Source organism: Sinohyriopsis cumingii, chromosome 5 (assembly GCF_028554795.1).
Source record: "Sinohyriopsis cumingii isolate HCF-2022 chromosome 5, ASM2855479v2, whole genome shotgun sequence".
Lineage (NCBI taxonomy): Eukaryota > Metazoa > Mollusca > Bivalvia > Unionida > Unionidae > Sinohyriopsis > Sinohyriopsis cumingii.
In genome coordinates, this window is record NC_142965.1 from 1,126,141 (window position 1) to 1,139,593 (window position 13,453).

At 33.4% G+C, this 13,453-nt stretch overlaps 1 protein-coding gene across 1 annotated transcript in view; it reads right to left on the minus strand.

Annotated features, from left to right (window-relative positions):
• LOC149798514 (uncharacterized) overlaps nt 1-13,453 on the minus strand; it is a 75,798-nt gene that overhangs the window by 12,452 nt on the left and 49,893 nt on the right. The window contains exons 11-20 of the mRNA XM_089957131.1: nt 13,055-13,405; nt 11,790-11,949; nt 10,136-10,158; nt 8,393-8,698; nt 7,634-7,951; nt 6,451-6,774; nt 5,278-5,622; nt 4,370-4,558; nt 3,947-3,976; nt 351-656 (exon numbers count right to left, since the gene is read on the minus strand). Coding sequence (XP_089813257.1) covers nt 351-656; nt 3,947-3,976; nt 4,370-4,558; nt 5,278-5,622; nt 6,451-6,774; nt 7,634-7,951; nt 8,393-8,698; nt 10,136-10,158; nt 11,790-11,949; nt 13,055-13,405 — 2,352 coding nt within the window. The remainder of the gene's footprint in view (nt 1-350; nt 657-3,946; nt 3,977-4,369; nt 4,559-5,277; nt 5,623-6,450; nt 6,775-7,633; nt 7,952-8,392; nt 8,699-10,135; nt 10,159-11,789; nt 11,950-13,054; nt 13,406-13,453) is intronic.

Below are 13,453 nucleotides of genomic sequence, written 5' to 3' on the forward strand. Positions count from 1 at the left end.
AAGTTGTTGTATGTACCTATGCGCTTCAATCTATATTACTTATACACCTAACTCAATATTGCAGTGAGAAGTAACGTAAGTGGAGTGAGTTGAAGTATATTTACCTATCTACCAGCTGGATTGCAAGAAGTAAAATGAGCAAAATGAAATATGTAGAAAATCATAGTTATGATTTTCTATTTCTCCTCAAACATAAATATATTAAATGCTTTCATTTTCTTTAAAATAGGAATCAACTTGTACTTAATATGTTAATATTATACAGTCAGTTGATTTACTTTACAAAGCTATAGAATTAACAACGTAAGCTAATGATCCATACATTTATAATTAACCTCTAATAAACTTACCTCTAACCTTTAATGTTGCCACACTTGATGCATTTCCTCCATAAATGCTGATGTTGTACCCTCCGGTTTGGTTACATAATACATTCTCAAATGTAATTGTCAAGTTTCCAGCTTTGCCTTCCACGGCAAGGTTGAGACGAGCATTGCCGAGAAATGTTGAACTACGATTACCATGAATGATTTCTCTGAACAGTACCGTAGAGTCCAAGTCGATATTCAAGTCAAAATCAGATCCGCAAAGTATCATTTGGCAATTAATTGCGACTGCACTGTTGATAAGGGCATCTGCTCCCAAACAACGTACAACTGTAATGAAAAACAATCAAGCAAAGCTTCACATTATTTTCCCTCAATGTTACAACTCTATTGTCTTAAACTATGAGGAGAAATAGCATAACCAGCAAGTGTATTAAAAAACAACAAATAATTTCATTCTTATAGTTACAAAACAGATTATGAGGAGCTTACATTCTTTGAAATAAATACAGATACTCCTGAACGTTCTAACCCAGGTCCAAAAGGATAGACTGTTCCATGAAGAGTTCAAATCTTGAATGTGCTGATGTACCGACAACCACGAAAATGCGGATGTCCTGACTGTCAAGATGTATCACAATGGTATAATCTAAAATATCTTTGGATCACCAAAATAGTATTTTAGTCCAACAACTGAATTAGCACTCTGTATCTTATATGAATAAGTTAAATAGATAAATCCTCTCAGACTTAAATAAGAACACAATTAAAAGTGATTCTACAAAGACTGATATAATTATGGTAATGGACAATGTTATTTTCTTCAGAACCTTATATTAAACTCTAACACATAATAAGACGACTAGGTTATAGGTCATGTTCCCATCAGACTCATACACAAGTTCAGGTCTGCTTTCTTGTTTTTAGCGAACAATCTTACAAACATCAGTTAGACTATATAATTTCCAATGGAACGTCCGACGTCCCGAACTCAGATAGAGGTAAATATATTTTTTAAAATGACATCAGTAACGTGGGCACAACCTCCTTCACACATTTACAGCCAAATTTCAACAATATAAATTAAATATACATAACACTCAGTTACCCACAATCACTGGTATATTTCAACTCTAAATGTGAAATCCATAGATGTATTTAATGACAAATCATATGTCAATAATATTTTCCAAAGACATTTTGTCGTTATCACAAATGTCGTGCAACGCTTTACTGTGCATGGTATTATAAAGATAAGTCAATATTTACATGGGAGAGCTTATTTGATATTCGGACATGCCAAATGATGACAAATGCAAAACCACTGGAAGCGACTCACTGCATACAATATAATTTAGAAATATTCATTGACATTACTCAACTTGTCGTGGCGTTGTTTAAAGTTAAGAGAGAAAGGGATACAAGATTCGTTCCTATGTATCATAATTTAAATCAATATCATTGAAGGAAACTGTCAAAATGTATTAGCATTTATATTTGTCTCATTACGCAACATGTAGCATACATGTCTTGCAATTGTATCTGAGATCATAATCACCATATTCAACAATACATGTTCTCCTATGTGAATCTTTCTACCAGTCAGATTGTGCAACTTCAGAACTACAGAACAATAATAACTTCTACAGACACTATATTCCAATATTTAGATTGCTCATGCTGCATACATCCTCAGCTACTTCTCCAAGAAATAATACAAACATTTGCTCCAAAACGGTGTCCGTGACCAAATATGCCTCTTTTCAGTCGTGATCCGTCTCTTTTGAAGAATAATTTACGCTTTTTGATTTTAAATATATTGGGTGCCAACTGCCAAGACGTGGGAAAACACTTTTCCTTAAGTATTAACAGATAATTATTCAAAACAACCAGGATGGAGAGACGAACCCGAACATTAATAACAAAATAGTAATGATAACAATAAGATTAATGTAACAACTGATATTATACTACTACTGCTAATACTACTACTACTAAATAGCCATTATTATCACCATCAGCCACTACAACATACAATGGAAGAAAATGTTTTATAAAAAACAACATTCGATGATGCCTATGAAAATTTGATGCTTTATTTTTTAATAGTACTTTGCTTCTTTTTCACACAAAAATAAAAACATAGCATTTAAATAACACACACAGGATGTAAAAACTGGGCGACAATTGTCTAAGCATTGTTTGCAGAAATCTATGTAATGAGCACGCATTAAAAATATGTTAGTTACGTTTTCATAGCATAAAAAGCGTGGAAGTTCCAGCCGAGTAGGATCTCTGTGATTTAAGTTAGCCGACGAACGTCTATGTATTTTAATCCTGATTGAAGTCATAACGCTTTGCATAGTGATATGACATGATGTCCAGTATTACAACAGAATATTCAATCATTTACAACTGTAATTGTACATTTATTTTCTATACCTAACGCTGGAAGAAGCCACTTAAAATGTTAAAATGGCATAGTTGTGGAGACATCCATGTAAAGGCAAACATGACATTCACGCAGTCTGACTAAGTTCTTGATGAAGGACAGATTCCATTAAACTTTCAGTTGTTGAAGCCAAGATGACCAGTTATGGAGTTACGCATGCACTGAGAATTAGAGAAATGGCCGATATGCGTGATAATAATGCACGTAAAGACATTTATCGGCGTTCCGCTGGACCAAAAAGAAGATTGTTCCAAACTCGGCGGAATTAGTCCATATACCATTATTTCGGGCGTCATAGTTGAATCGAGTCATAAGGATTTCAAAACAGGAAGTGGATTCTTAATACATGCAGCCAATTACACTGATTTTTTTTTTTCTCGCCTCCGAAGTTGTCAATACTTAAACAATTCAACTTCATGATTTGCAAGGTTAGTTAATAATCTCGATAGCGTCAGTTAACAAATGGATTAACTGATTATTTGTTTTACAATTCGGCAATGGGAATCTTTGCGAGATTATATTTTTCACCATTTCCAGCTATATATGACCTGATAAACAATGTTTGCCATTTTATTGAAGATTTATACGTAGACATGCTTGGTTTACATTTGGAAGCTTTATGTTTAATGTATAAAAATCCACCAAAGTTTAAACGACATGACTTGGGCATTATAAAACATTGAAAGAAACCAAAGTGAACACAATATGATATCCAGCAGCGATCACAGTGACATATATTTCGATTTATGGTACGATTTTCTATAATTTCAACGGAATGAGCATTGTTTGTTTTTCAAGTAGAACGTAACCAATCCAATATAAAATTTAGGTCGAAAATGTAAAATAGGTAGTGCCGGTCGTCTGTTTACAAAATACGGGATCTGATATCATATAACTGACAATTGCGTCAAAGGACAGGACAATGTATCAGGCGCAGAGAAACAGTTCAACTTTTGGGTTTGCTTTACATATTTGGCTATTTCATACACTATCAATATATTTGTCCTTATATTATGTGTGTTTGATCAATAGCAAAACCTATTATTTGCATCATACGGTCTTAATATAGTATAGCCTTCTTCATGCAGTTAGGGTTATATTAACCTACGACTTAGCAGACATAATGATGTATCAGCGGACGTTTAATCTCAGCGTGTGCTATACTTACATGGGCATGTTGCCTGAGTCGTCCTTGTTGCTGAGGAAAAAGAATAATAATAATTCAGAATTGCACATAAGAGTTTGATAATAATAAACTTGCAATGGAAGATTTTGCAACTTACGTTTGTACATATAGGAAAAAAGCATCAAAATTTAGGGAATCGTAAAGATAACCAATGCAACGTGCCTTTATTGTAAGCAATGAAAATATCACATGCCTGAAAGTTTCTGCTATCAGCCAATCTTTTTGTTGTGGGAGGTAAACCAAATATACTTTGGAATCACATTTTAACGTTTCTATGCAGTTGCTTTCATACACTCAGCTGATGATTAACCATGGGTTTACTAGATCTGATATTGTCAAATACTTTTGATTTTGTGATACTTATGTAATCGATTAGTGTCTTTGGAAAATAAACCTTCTACTTACGAACAATTGTAGTAGTTGTTCGCTCCTGCTCACATCGTTTCATATCAGTGTAATAACATTCTCCATCTGTACATCCACCATTTTTCACAAAGGTGCGATTACCACTGCAATATACGTATTTCTTGCAGTCATCAGATGGATATGGGTATGGTAAAATCAAACCCTCCGTCGCACCATAACACGTATTGCCTGCACAATATAAAAACAGGATGCAATTTTCAATAACAAACAATCGTACAAATTGTACGAGACACTAGTAATACAGAGATATATAACGCATGATGCAGCTGAAAAGTCGAAAGCTGTACTTTTGCATCGCTTCGGGAGGAGACTACCCATTATATGTTTTCTTACTAAAGTTCATATTTAGAAATGTGTGAACATAACGTGTTTTATGTTGAGGCAACATTATATGAAAACTTAGACACTTCAAAATCTATTCAGTTAAAAGATGAGTGAAATCTTGAAAGCTTGTTAAACAAGAAGTTTGTGATTTTCATACAATACCATAGTTTATGACAATGCATCCATTTACCGTGGTATTATTGAACACGTTTCATAACTTTCATAAAGAACGATCATTTATACAAGGTCATTTGCAAGAATAAATAAAGCAAGTAACCGGTTTTTATTGGAGTTTAATGAATTATGCACATATAATACTATTTTGATAAGATTATGTCATTTATCCCCATGATAGGTTTTTTAAAGTTTCTGATAGCCCGCAAAATGTTTTAGAAGACTACGCACCAATAGGCAGCAGCGAAACGTACTAAATGACATAATGATGGCATGCTATAACTTAAGGAAAGAAGAATATACAAAAAATCTGGTGCAAAGACGTAAACGTCTAAATGCATGCTAAATCTAATATAAAAACAGTGCGTATTAGATTATAATGAATATACCTGGGACGAGGAGAAGGACTTTATCATCAAATGGTGCCGATTCATTAGACAACGTATTATTATTTGTTGCAACACATCGCACAGTCGAATTATGTAGGTCGGTTGTAAAGTTACTGAGGTAAAACTCAAATCTATCCACTCTCCCACACTCAGTTACATTGCCCGTGATCATCTTGGAAGAAAAAGGTTGGGCCTCCTTAAAGTTTCCGTCCTTGTTGAATTGAACAGTAAGATTTCCATCGGGATAACCCACGTTTCCCTCACAGACGAAGGGGTCGCTGTCTTGATTATATCCATTACTTACTACGACCACCGGCAGTTTTAACTTGGGCTTATCGGGCTTTCCTGTAACAAGTAATAAATACCATTTTAGAGTCCCAGTTGAAAATTCAAAGACTACAATCTTGAAATATACTCTTCTCGTAAAAATGGTATCATATTAAGACTTGTAGTAGCATTAATAGTATTAGTAGTAGTAGTATAAGAAATAGTAGTTGTACTTATGTCTATCGTTGCCATTAAATATATACGATAATGCAAGCCTTATATATAATTGAATAAGGATACATAATCAATTGTGTTAGAAATTTCGAAATTCTGAACATCGTGAAAACTGAGGGCAATATGAATGATATTGTTTTGCAATTTCGCATTAATATTTAAACCTTCTCTGTATTCTAACCATTCATTATTCAGCCAGGAACATGCAAAAATGTGACATAGCATGCAGTTGACATATATACTTCTAATCTGACAAAGACAACAAATTCTGCAATATCGGATATTACTCAAATATTTGATGGTATAGATTGTTGGAGAAAAAAATCGAACAATATGTTTTAGAGATTTCTAATTTGAACAAACTTAGTTTTATCTGCACTTTAAAAGACTGGCCCGTTATGATGAATATGATTATTGCTTATTTTCTCAATGTGCCAGTAATTTCTCGTGGGTGGGTGGTTCTTTCCATGGTTTTCTCGGGTTCTTCCTCCACCAGTCATAGTGGTTGCCATGTATACCCTATCGTGTAGTAAAAAATGGCCCGTTAGACCCGATAACATCAACATCAACGTCATTATTCTCTCAGTGCAAGAATATCGATATTAGTGAATACAATAGCAATCGTTATTAATAATCTACACACTCCCTATTTCTTATGAGATGTCTACTTACTCCATATTTCTAATGTCGTGGTCGCTGTCCTATTTCCGGTTTTACAGTAGTACGTTCCCCCATCATGACACTGGAGGGAATCGATACTGACGTGAACTAACATATCGTTTACCGATACATTAGTTGTACTTATCTGTATGCCTGTAATGTTACTTCTGGTTGAGTTGCCAACTGTTATGTTGGACACGGTCTTTTCTCCCAAGATTCCTGAATTTGATCTCGAAATGACAACGTTGTCGCCGTTGAAAACTCCATTGACTATGCAAGTCATCTGCACCGTACCATTGATGAGCCCAGTGGATTTAGTGGACGAAAACCTAACACCTGTTGAAAATGACATCAATATAAATTATACTCAAAACAGTGAAAATGTGTGGACCTAATAACATACATCTTCAGTGATAACAACATTAGGTTGTATCTGAAAGCATATATTATAGTTTTGTATGAAGATTTTTTAAATGAACTTTGCTTAAAGTGGTTAATAAATAAAGACAACGTACCTGATTTAAACCTCGTCCAAAGGAACTCAAATTGCACCTAAATATATTAATCTTTGTAGTTTGCTTTTATCTAAGAATGACGATAATGCATATTTCAATGGGTCTCAGAATCCATTTGGAGTAGGGAAAACCTCAATATTTGCATTCGGCTTCAACCCCACCCGCATCAAACACTCAAGCTTCAGCGAACGTTGCTACCATAAAAGGTATTATCCTTATTCGAATATATACTGAAACAGTTAGTCTCTGAATGACTTCATTCAGAGCAAAAAGAGGAGGTTGCATCAATGCAGATGATTTATTTGAATGTGTTTTTATTTTCTTCCCTCAAGAAGATGTATTGAAATAACGCATGCTAGAGTGAAGGCAATTTTGATCATTGGATGATACGAATGGAGGAGGATATATAAAGAAGATTGTTTTGATACTGGATCCGTACACTACATTATTTCGCTCTCAACATCTTGGCAATGTGACGACTTACATCGGTTAAAGTCGTTCAGATTTTAGGATGAACCTAATACAGAGCCGATGTATGGACATTGAAGAGAAATATGTTCTGTTTTTATTGTTATGAACATATTTACTGAAGCAGAATAACATGTACATTTCGTACTAAAGTCTGACTCTATACGAACAAAACGCCGTAGGATTTGAATAGGTTGAAAGTTAGACGATACCAGTATATGTTATGCTGATTTCATGTACATCCGATTCCAGTCTTGATGAGCTGTTGTAGCCAATAACGCACCGAATTCGAGCACCATCCCACATGTCTTCGACAAGAAAATTCATCACCAGAGTGCCCATATTACTGCAGTTCTGGCTATTTCTTGTTAACGTTGTTTTATCATACTTTGAAAAGTTGCTGCCATTGTACATCACTTCGATGTACATATCCTGCTGTGGCACTCCCTGTTCTCCAGTACAGGATATGGTAGTTTCTGCGTAAGCCACGATCGACTGTGGCAACTGGAGTGTAGGTATCTTGGGAGGAACTGAAATAAATTGAATATTTTTCTTCCGACAAATAATCAGTCGAAGGCTTATTGATGCCAACAATGATTAACCTAAAGGAAATATATACTTTAATAAAATTGGGATTTTCATAAAGAGGAAAAATTATTTTTATTGTTTAAGAAAAATGAGATGATTTTTCTGCCAGAAATGTTATTAGTGGTGAATATATTTCAGATTAGATTAAATTTTGCTTAAAGTAACATTATGTATGACAATTGCGTTATGCACGTTCTAAGATTTAACAAGGCATGTGTATGCCGTACATGTGTTATCAATTGTTGTGTAAAATAAACACTGCTAAACTGTGATTGCAGTATTCATTAAGGGGTGGGGTGGGACTGAAGGCATTACTTATCCTGCCATATATATGTAGCAACATGCTATATAGAATAAAGAAGTATAAGTCAAACTTATATTACCCTTCAGTCTTAAAGTTGTATGATCTATGAAGCTTCCTCTGTCCAGGTCAATTATGTACTCGCCGGTGTAGTTGCAATTTGTCTTGTTAAATGTAAGAGTCACCTCCGCTGCACCATGTGAAACCGAAATTTGTATGTCTTTGTCGTCTGACTTCAGAGAATTATTACCCGAAATATTGACATTGCTGAACAAAATCTCTTCAGAATGTTTTATTGAGAGAGAGAAAGAGTTGTTGCAGAAAAGGATTTCACAGCTGATTGACGCGCTGTCTCCTATGTTGACTTCCGTATCTCTGCAGTACAGGACTAAAATTGAAAAAGTGAGTTTCATCTTGAATCATTCATACAAGAAAGCATGTTTCTGCTCTAAATCAACCAAATCAAACCATCCTCCTGTAGGTAAAGCAACGGCCTCATGTTGATATATATATATATATATATATATATATATATATATATATATATATATATATATATATATATATATATACAGAAGATATAATGATTGGGTTCTATTAACCTCGATTGATCCTTGTCAAATAACAGAAAGAACAAAATTAACTTAAAAAACCATATGAAGAAAGAAACGTTTAATTTTTCAAAACATATTCTAAAATACTAAGATATACCGTTTATGATACAAGACCCTAATACACTTAAGAGTAATACGCAGCCTGACTGGAAATGTTTGCATGCGATCATAAATTGAGGTTGTCTTTATTTTTCTTTAAAATAAAAATATTGGAGACGAATATAAAAGCCGTATTGGTTGTTCTTCGCATTATGCAAGAAAAAAAATTAAACATAAAAATAATGACATTATATACTTACATGGACACTTAGCTGAAACAGAAATAATAATGATAATAATAATAATAATAATAATAATGACAATAAACTATTTTTAAATCATTGCCTTAAGATGCTACTATATCTAATTAATTTTTTTAAATCATAAAATATTAAATACAAAATAGTGGTAGGGGCAGTAAGACTATGTAAGATTTTCTTTTTAAATGCTGGAAGATTCTACTAATTACCAAGCAGTTCTATGGTTCGCTATAGTAATTCAACTTATCGATGATACAGGTGATATTGGATACAGGACTTCCACAGGTAATGACTCTTCGAGGAGGGGGTCATATATCCACGTAATGCATGTACTCACAGAATATAAACCTGCTTGTATCCAAAAATAATCACTAAGGTCACTAGCATTAACAGGTACACATCTCAAGTAATTTGAAAACTCGTTTGCCCGCTTTTACATTAGCTGATTTTTCAAACAGAGAGGTATGTGTATTGACACGGGAAAACACAGTTGCCGACATTGCAGAGCAGACCCTAACCTTCGTTTCACAATCCGTCTTCTTTTCCATTTTGATTGTTGAATGCAATGGAAACCGAAACCAAAGTGCTTGCTCGTACAGAAAGACCCCTTTGACAATGTGGGCAACAGTTGTAGACATAAAAAAGAAATTGCCAAAACGTACTCTTATATTTCATACAAATAACCAACTAAACAAAAAATACATGTCTGTCATTAGGAACAAATACAAATATCATTTTAATTGACTTTGTCACAGGGGTAAGTTGCAGCACATGTTACAGATTTAAGTAGTTAAATTCATTGAGGATGGTAGTATATAATACTAGTAACAAGGATCTACTTATATATACCATCTGTTTCCTTATATATTTCTAACCTTCATTATATGAAAAGTTCTATTGCCGAATGTATACGCTGATATTTCTCCCTCTCCATACTAATATAAAGAGACACAAAACACAATTTGAAGATGTAAAATTCATGATAATACGTGATATGAAATTAAATTGGTTGATTACGGTCTTTGGTACGTTTAAATATATCAATATATACAATATATAGCCATTTTCATTCTTATAATGATTTCCAGCAAGAATTATATTTGGTCAAATTCGGTTGATTTTCTTGCTTTTGTAGGATTTATTCGTATCAGTTTCTTTGATTTTGAATTTAATAACAAAGCAATAAGTAAATACATGTTTAGTGCACGTTTCGGTACTTGCTATTGATATTCATTTGTGTTGTCAGTCCTGAAAAAAGGTATCGATATAGCTCTAAAGCGCTTGGGAACTTTCTTTGATTTACTGAATTGGACTTTTTATGATTATTACTTCTGTGTGAGTGTCTATCTACCTATGTCTCTCTCTCTCTCTCTCTCTCTCTCTCTCTCTCTATATATATATATATATATATATATATATATATATATATATATATATAATTAATTATCAAACCAGTATAATAATATTATACCCAATTGTAATTGCACTTATTTCACTTTAATGTTTTACGCATAATCAATCAGTATCGATCGACTGAATTTCTCGCTTGCGTTGGTGCATGATGTAGCCTACAAGAATAATCTTTCTATGCCTTGTTTTCTGCCAGAGGAATCCAGAATGTGTATTTAGAGGAAAGTTAATGACTGGGGTGCCATGCTAGTGAATATGCTATTCACGAATGTCTGTATTTATGACTATGTGTCCTTATTCGTGAGGTGTTTGCGATTGGTACGTGTAAGCAGGAATACGAGTGCCCCAAATCTACAACGCACTTTCAAGTCCCTTTAAGGATGAGCTGTTATTATCTATATTTATACTCTATTTTACATGTGCTAATTAATTGCTTTTTGAAACATTTTATGCAAATTTCTATTTTTAAACCATTAATAATTTGTTAAATTGCTGTTGTGCAATCATTTGATCTCTAAAATATTTATTAGATGCCCTTTAAATTATTAACAAGCTTGCGTTATCACTTTACCTCGGTGATGGAAGGACTTTACAACATTATGTACTAAAATCAATTCGTTACTTCCTTTTGGACACTTTGAATTTTATTGTATATTGCGTTGATCACTTATCATAAAATCATATATGTATCTCATATAAAATTCAGAGCTACACATTCAAATTTCCTTCTAAAATATATATTAAATTGTACAAGTATATGAACAATAATAGTATAGTTATCATTAAAATGTGTGCATAATTTTAAAAGTATCGACAGACATTGTTTACTTGCGATCTTATATTTTTTAATACAATATTTCCTCACGCGCTGTTGTGTTGCTATGACGTGATGATGCACATACCAAAACATCATTACTTATGTTGCTGAACGACAGGGAACGAAAATCACGTGCAAATTCGAAATGTATGTAGAGGGACATTGGACATCCATTTTGTAATAATTCCGATTTATTTATTTATTTATTTATTTATTACAGTGTTTATAAAGTTATTGGTCTATATTCTTTAATGGTTATAAATCTCCTCCGTCCCATTTTAGTTTCTCGTTTGTATTTTAATGGAAGAAGAGGTAATGCAAAAAAGTGAAAACTTATACCACTCACGTGCTCGGCAGATTCCAATATTGTCATAAAAGCATTGTCCCTGCTGACATTTTCCTAGCACAGGTACACCGGACTTGCACGTGAGAAACAATTCACAAGCACTGTAAGGATGTGTAATATTTGAACCATCTGCGACACCAGAGCATATATCAGCTGCAAAGGTGAGGGAAGAAATTCAATTATATTTCTTAAACACTTCTTTGAGGTCAGGAATATCTACAATATAGGCTCCAAGATAAATACATACGCGAGTTTAATCAACATATTCCTATTTCACCATGTTAAAGATATAGTTTATGAAGTTATTTTATAATAAATTATTAAAAGAGATTCTGATGGAAAAGACTGTTGTATCACAGAAGATCCTCGTCTGTTTAGACAATGCACCGTTACCACTAGGCTACGGGATGGTTGGTAATAACTTCACGACAATTTTGTTTTGTAATTTTGCTTTAGATTTGACCAATCGAGTGTGCTCAGAATGTATAAGTTGCATACAACGTTCATTTATATTATTCTATTTGATTAACGTCTTAAAATAGCTCACCTACAATTAAAGGTTATACAACAAGGAACTAATTTATTCAGGATGTGTGGATAATCCTTTCATGTTGAAGTATACATAATAATCTCTAATATTTATTCAGGATATATGAGACCTTTATCACATGTCTGACTTCATCAGGGTGTATTTATGTACGGTTGATCTCAAAGTTGTAAAGAATGTCATAATCACATAACTGCACACAACCGAAAAGACATAAGAATCTATTGCCTTCAAAATGCTGATTTTAAAAGTACAAACTGTTAAAAAGACTGACATTGCGCTTATTTATAATCGTGACTATACCATAGGATAAATCTTATTTGAATATTTCTTTTAAAGCATGATTACATTTAGGTACTGTTAGGAATATATTCCAAATTTTGTAAAGGTATGTGTACACCACAGATTCTTTCTTTTGTACAATGGTCGATGAATCATTCCATTCAGTTTTGTCTGTATGAAAAACGCCACATGAGAACCTAATGCAAATTCTATTATATTTAAGTACGTAATTATCATTACTATATCGAGCAAGATATATCCGTTAAATCACGGTACAAAACCCCAAATTTACTTTTTCTATTCCCCTCGATGAAAATTATAGAGAACTATAATAATTTAATGACTGTAAGCATTACATTTATTGTAAATGTATGATTTTTAAAGGTTCCAAACATTACATCGGATATCTGACTGTACACTACAGATTACCTGGAAGTAGCTGTATAGTTTTCTCGTCTGAAACCATTAGAATGTCATTTGCGGCATTCGTCAAATTGTTCATAGCCACACAACGAATTTTTGCATTGTCCCAATCTTGAGTAAATTTTCCGTTTATGTAAAATTTAAATATTTGCTTCTGGACACAATCTACGGTAATATTCTGTCGACTCTCGCCATAGCCTTCATAATGAGAATAGGTCCCGTTTCTATTCACTTCTGCTATTAGAACTTCTCCTGGAGTTTCTACTTCCGCTTCGCATACAAAGGGATAATTGACGCTGTGATATTGATCTCTAATCATAATGTCTGGAACCTGTAATGTTGGTTTCTCCCGTTCTCCTGGATGGAAAAAACAAAATATTAGTTATCTTTTCTTTAAAAAAAAAT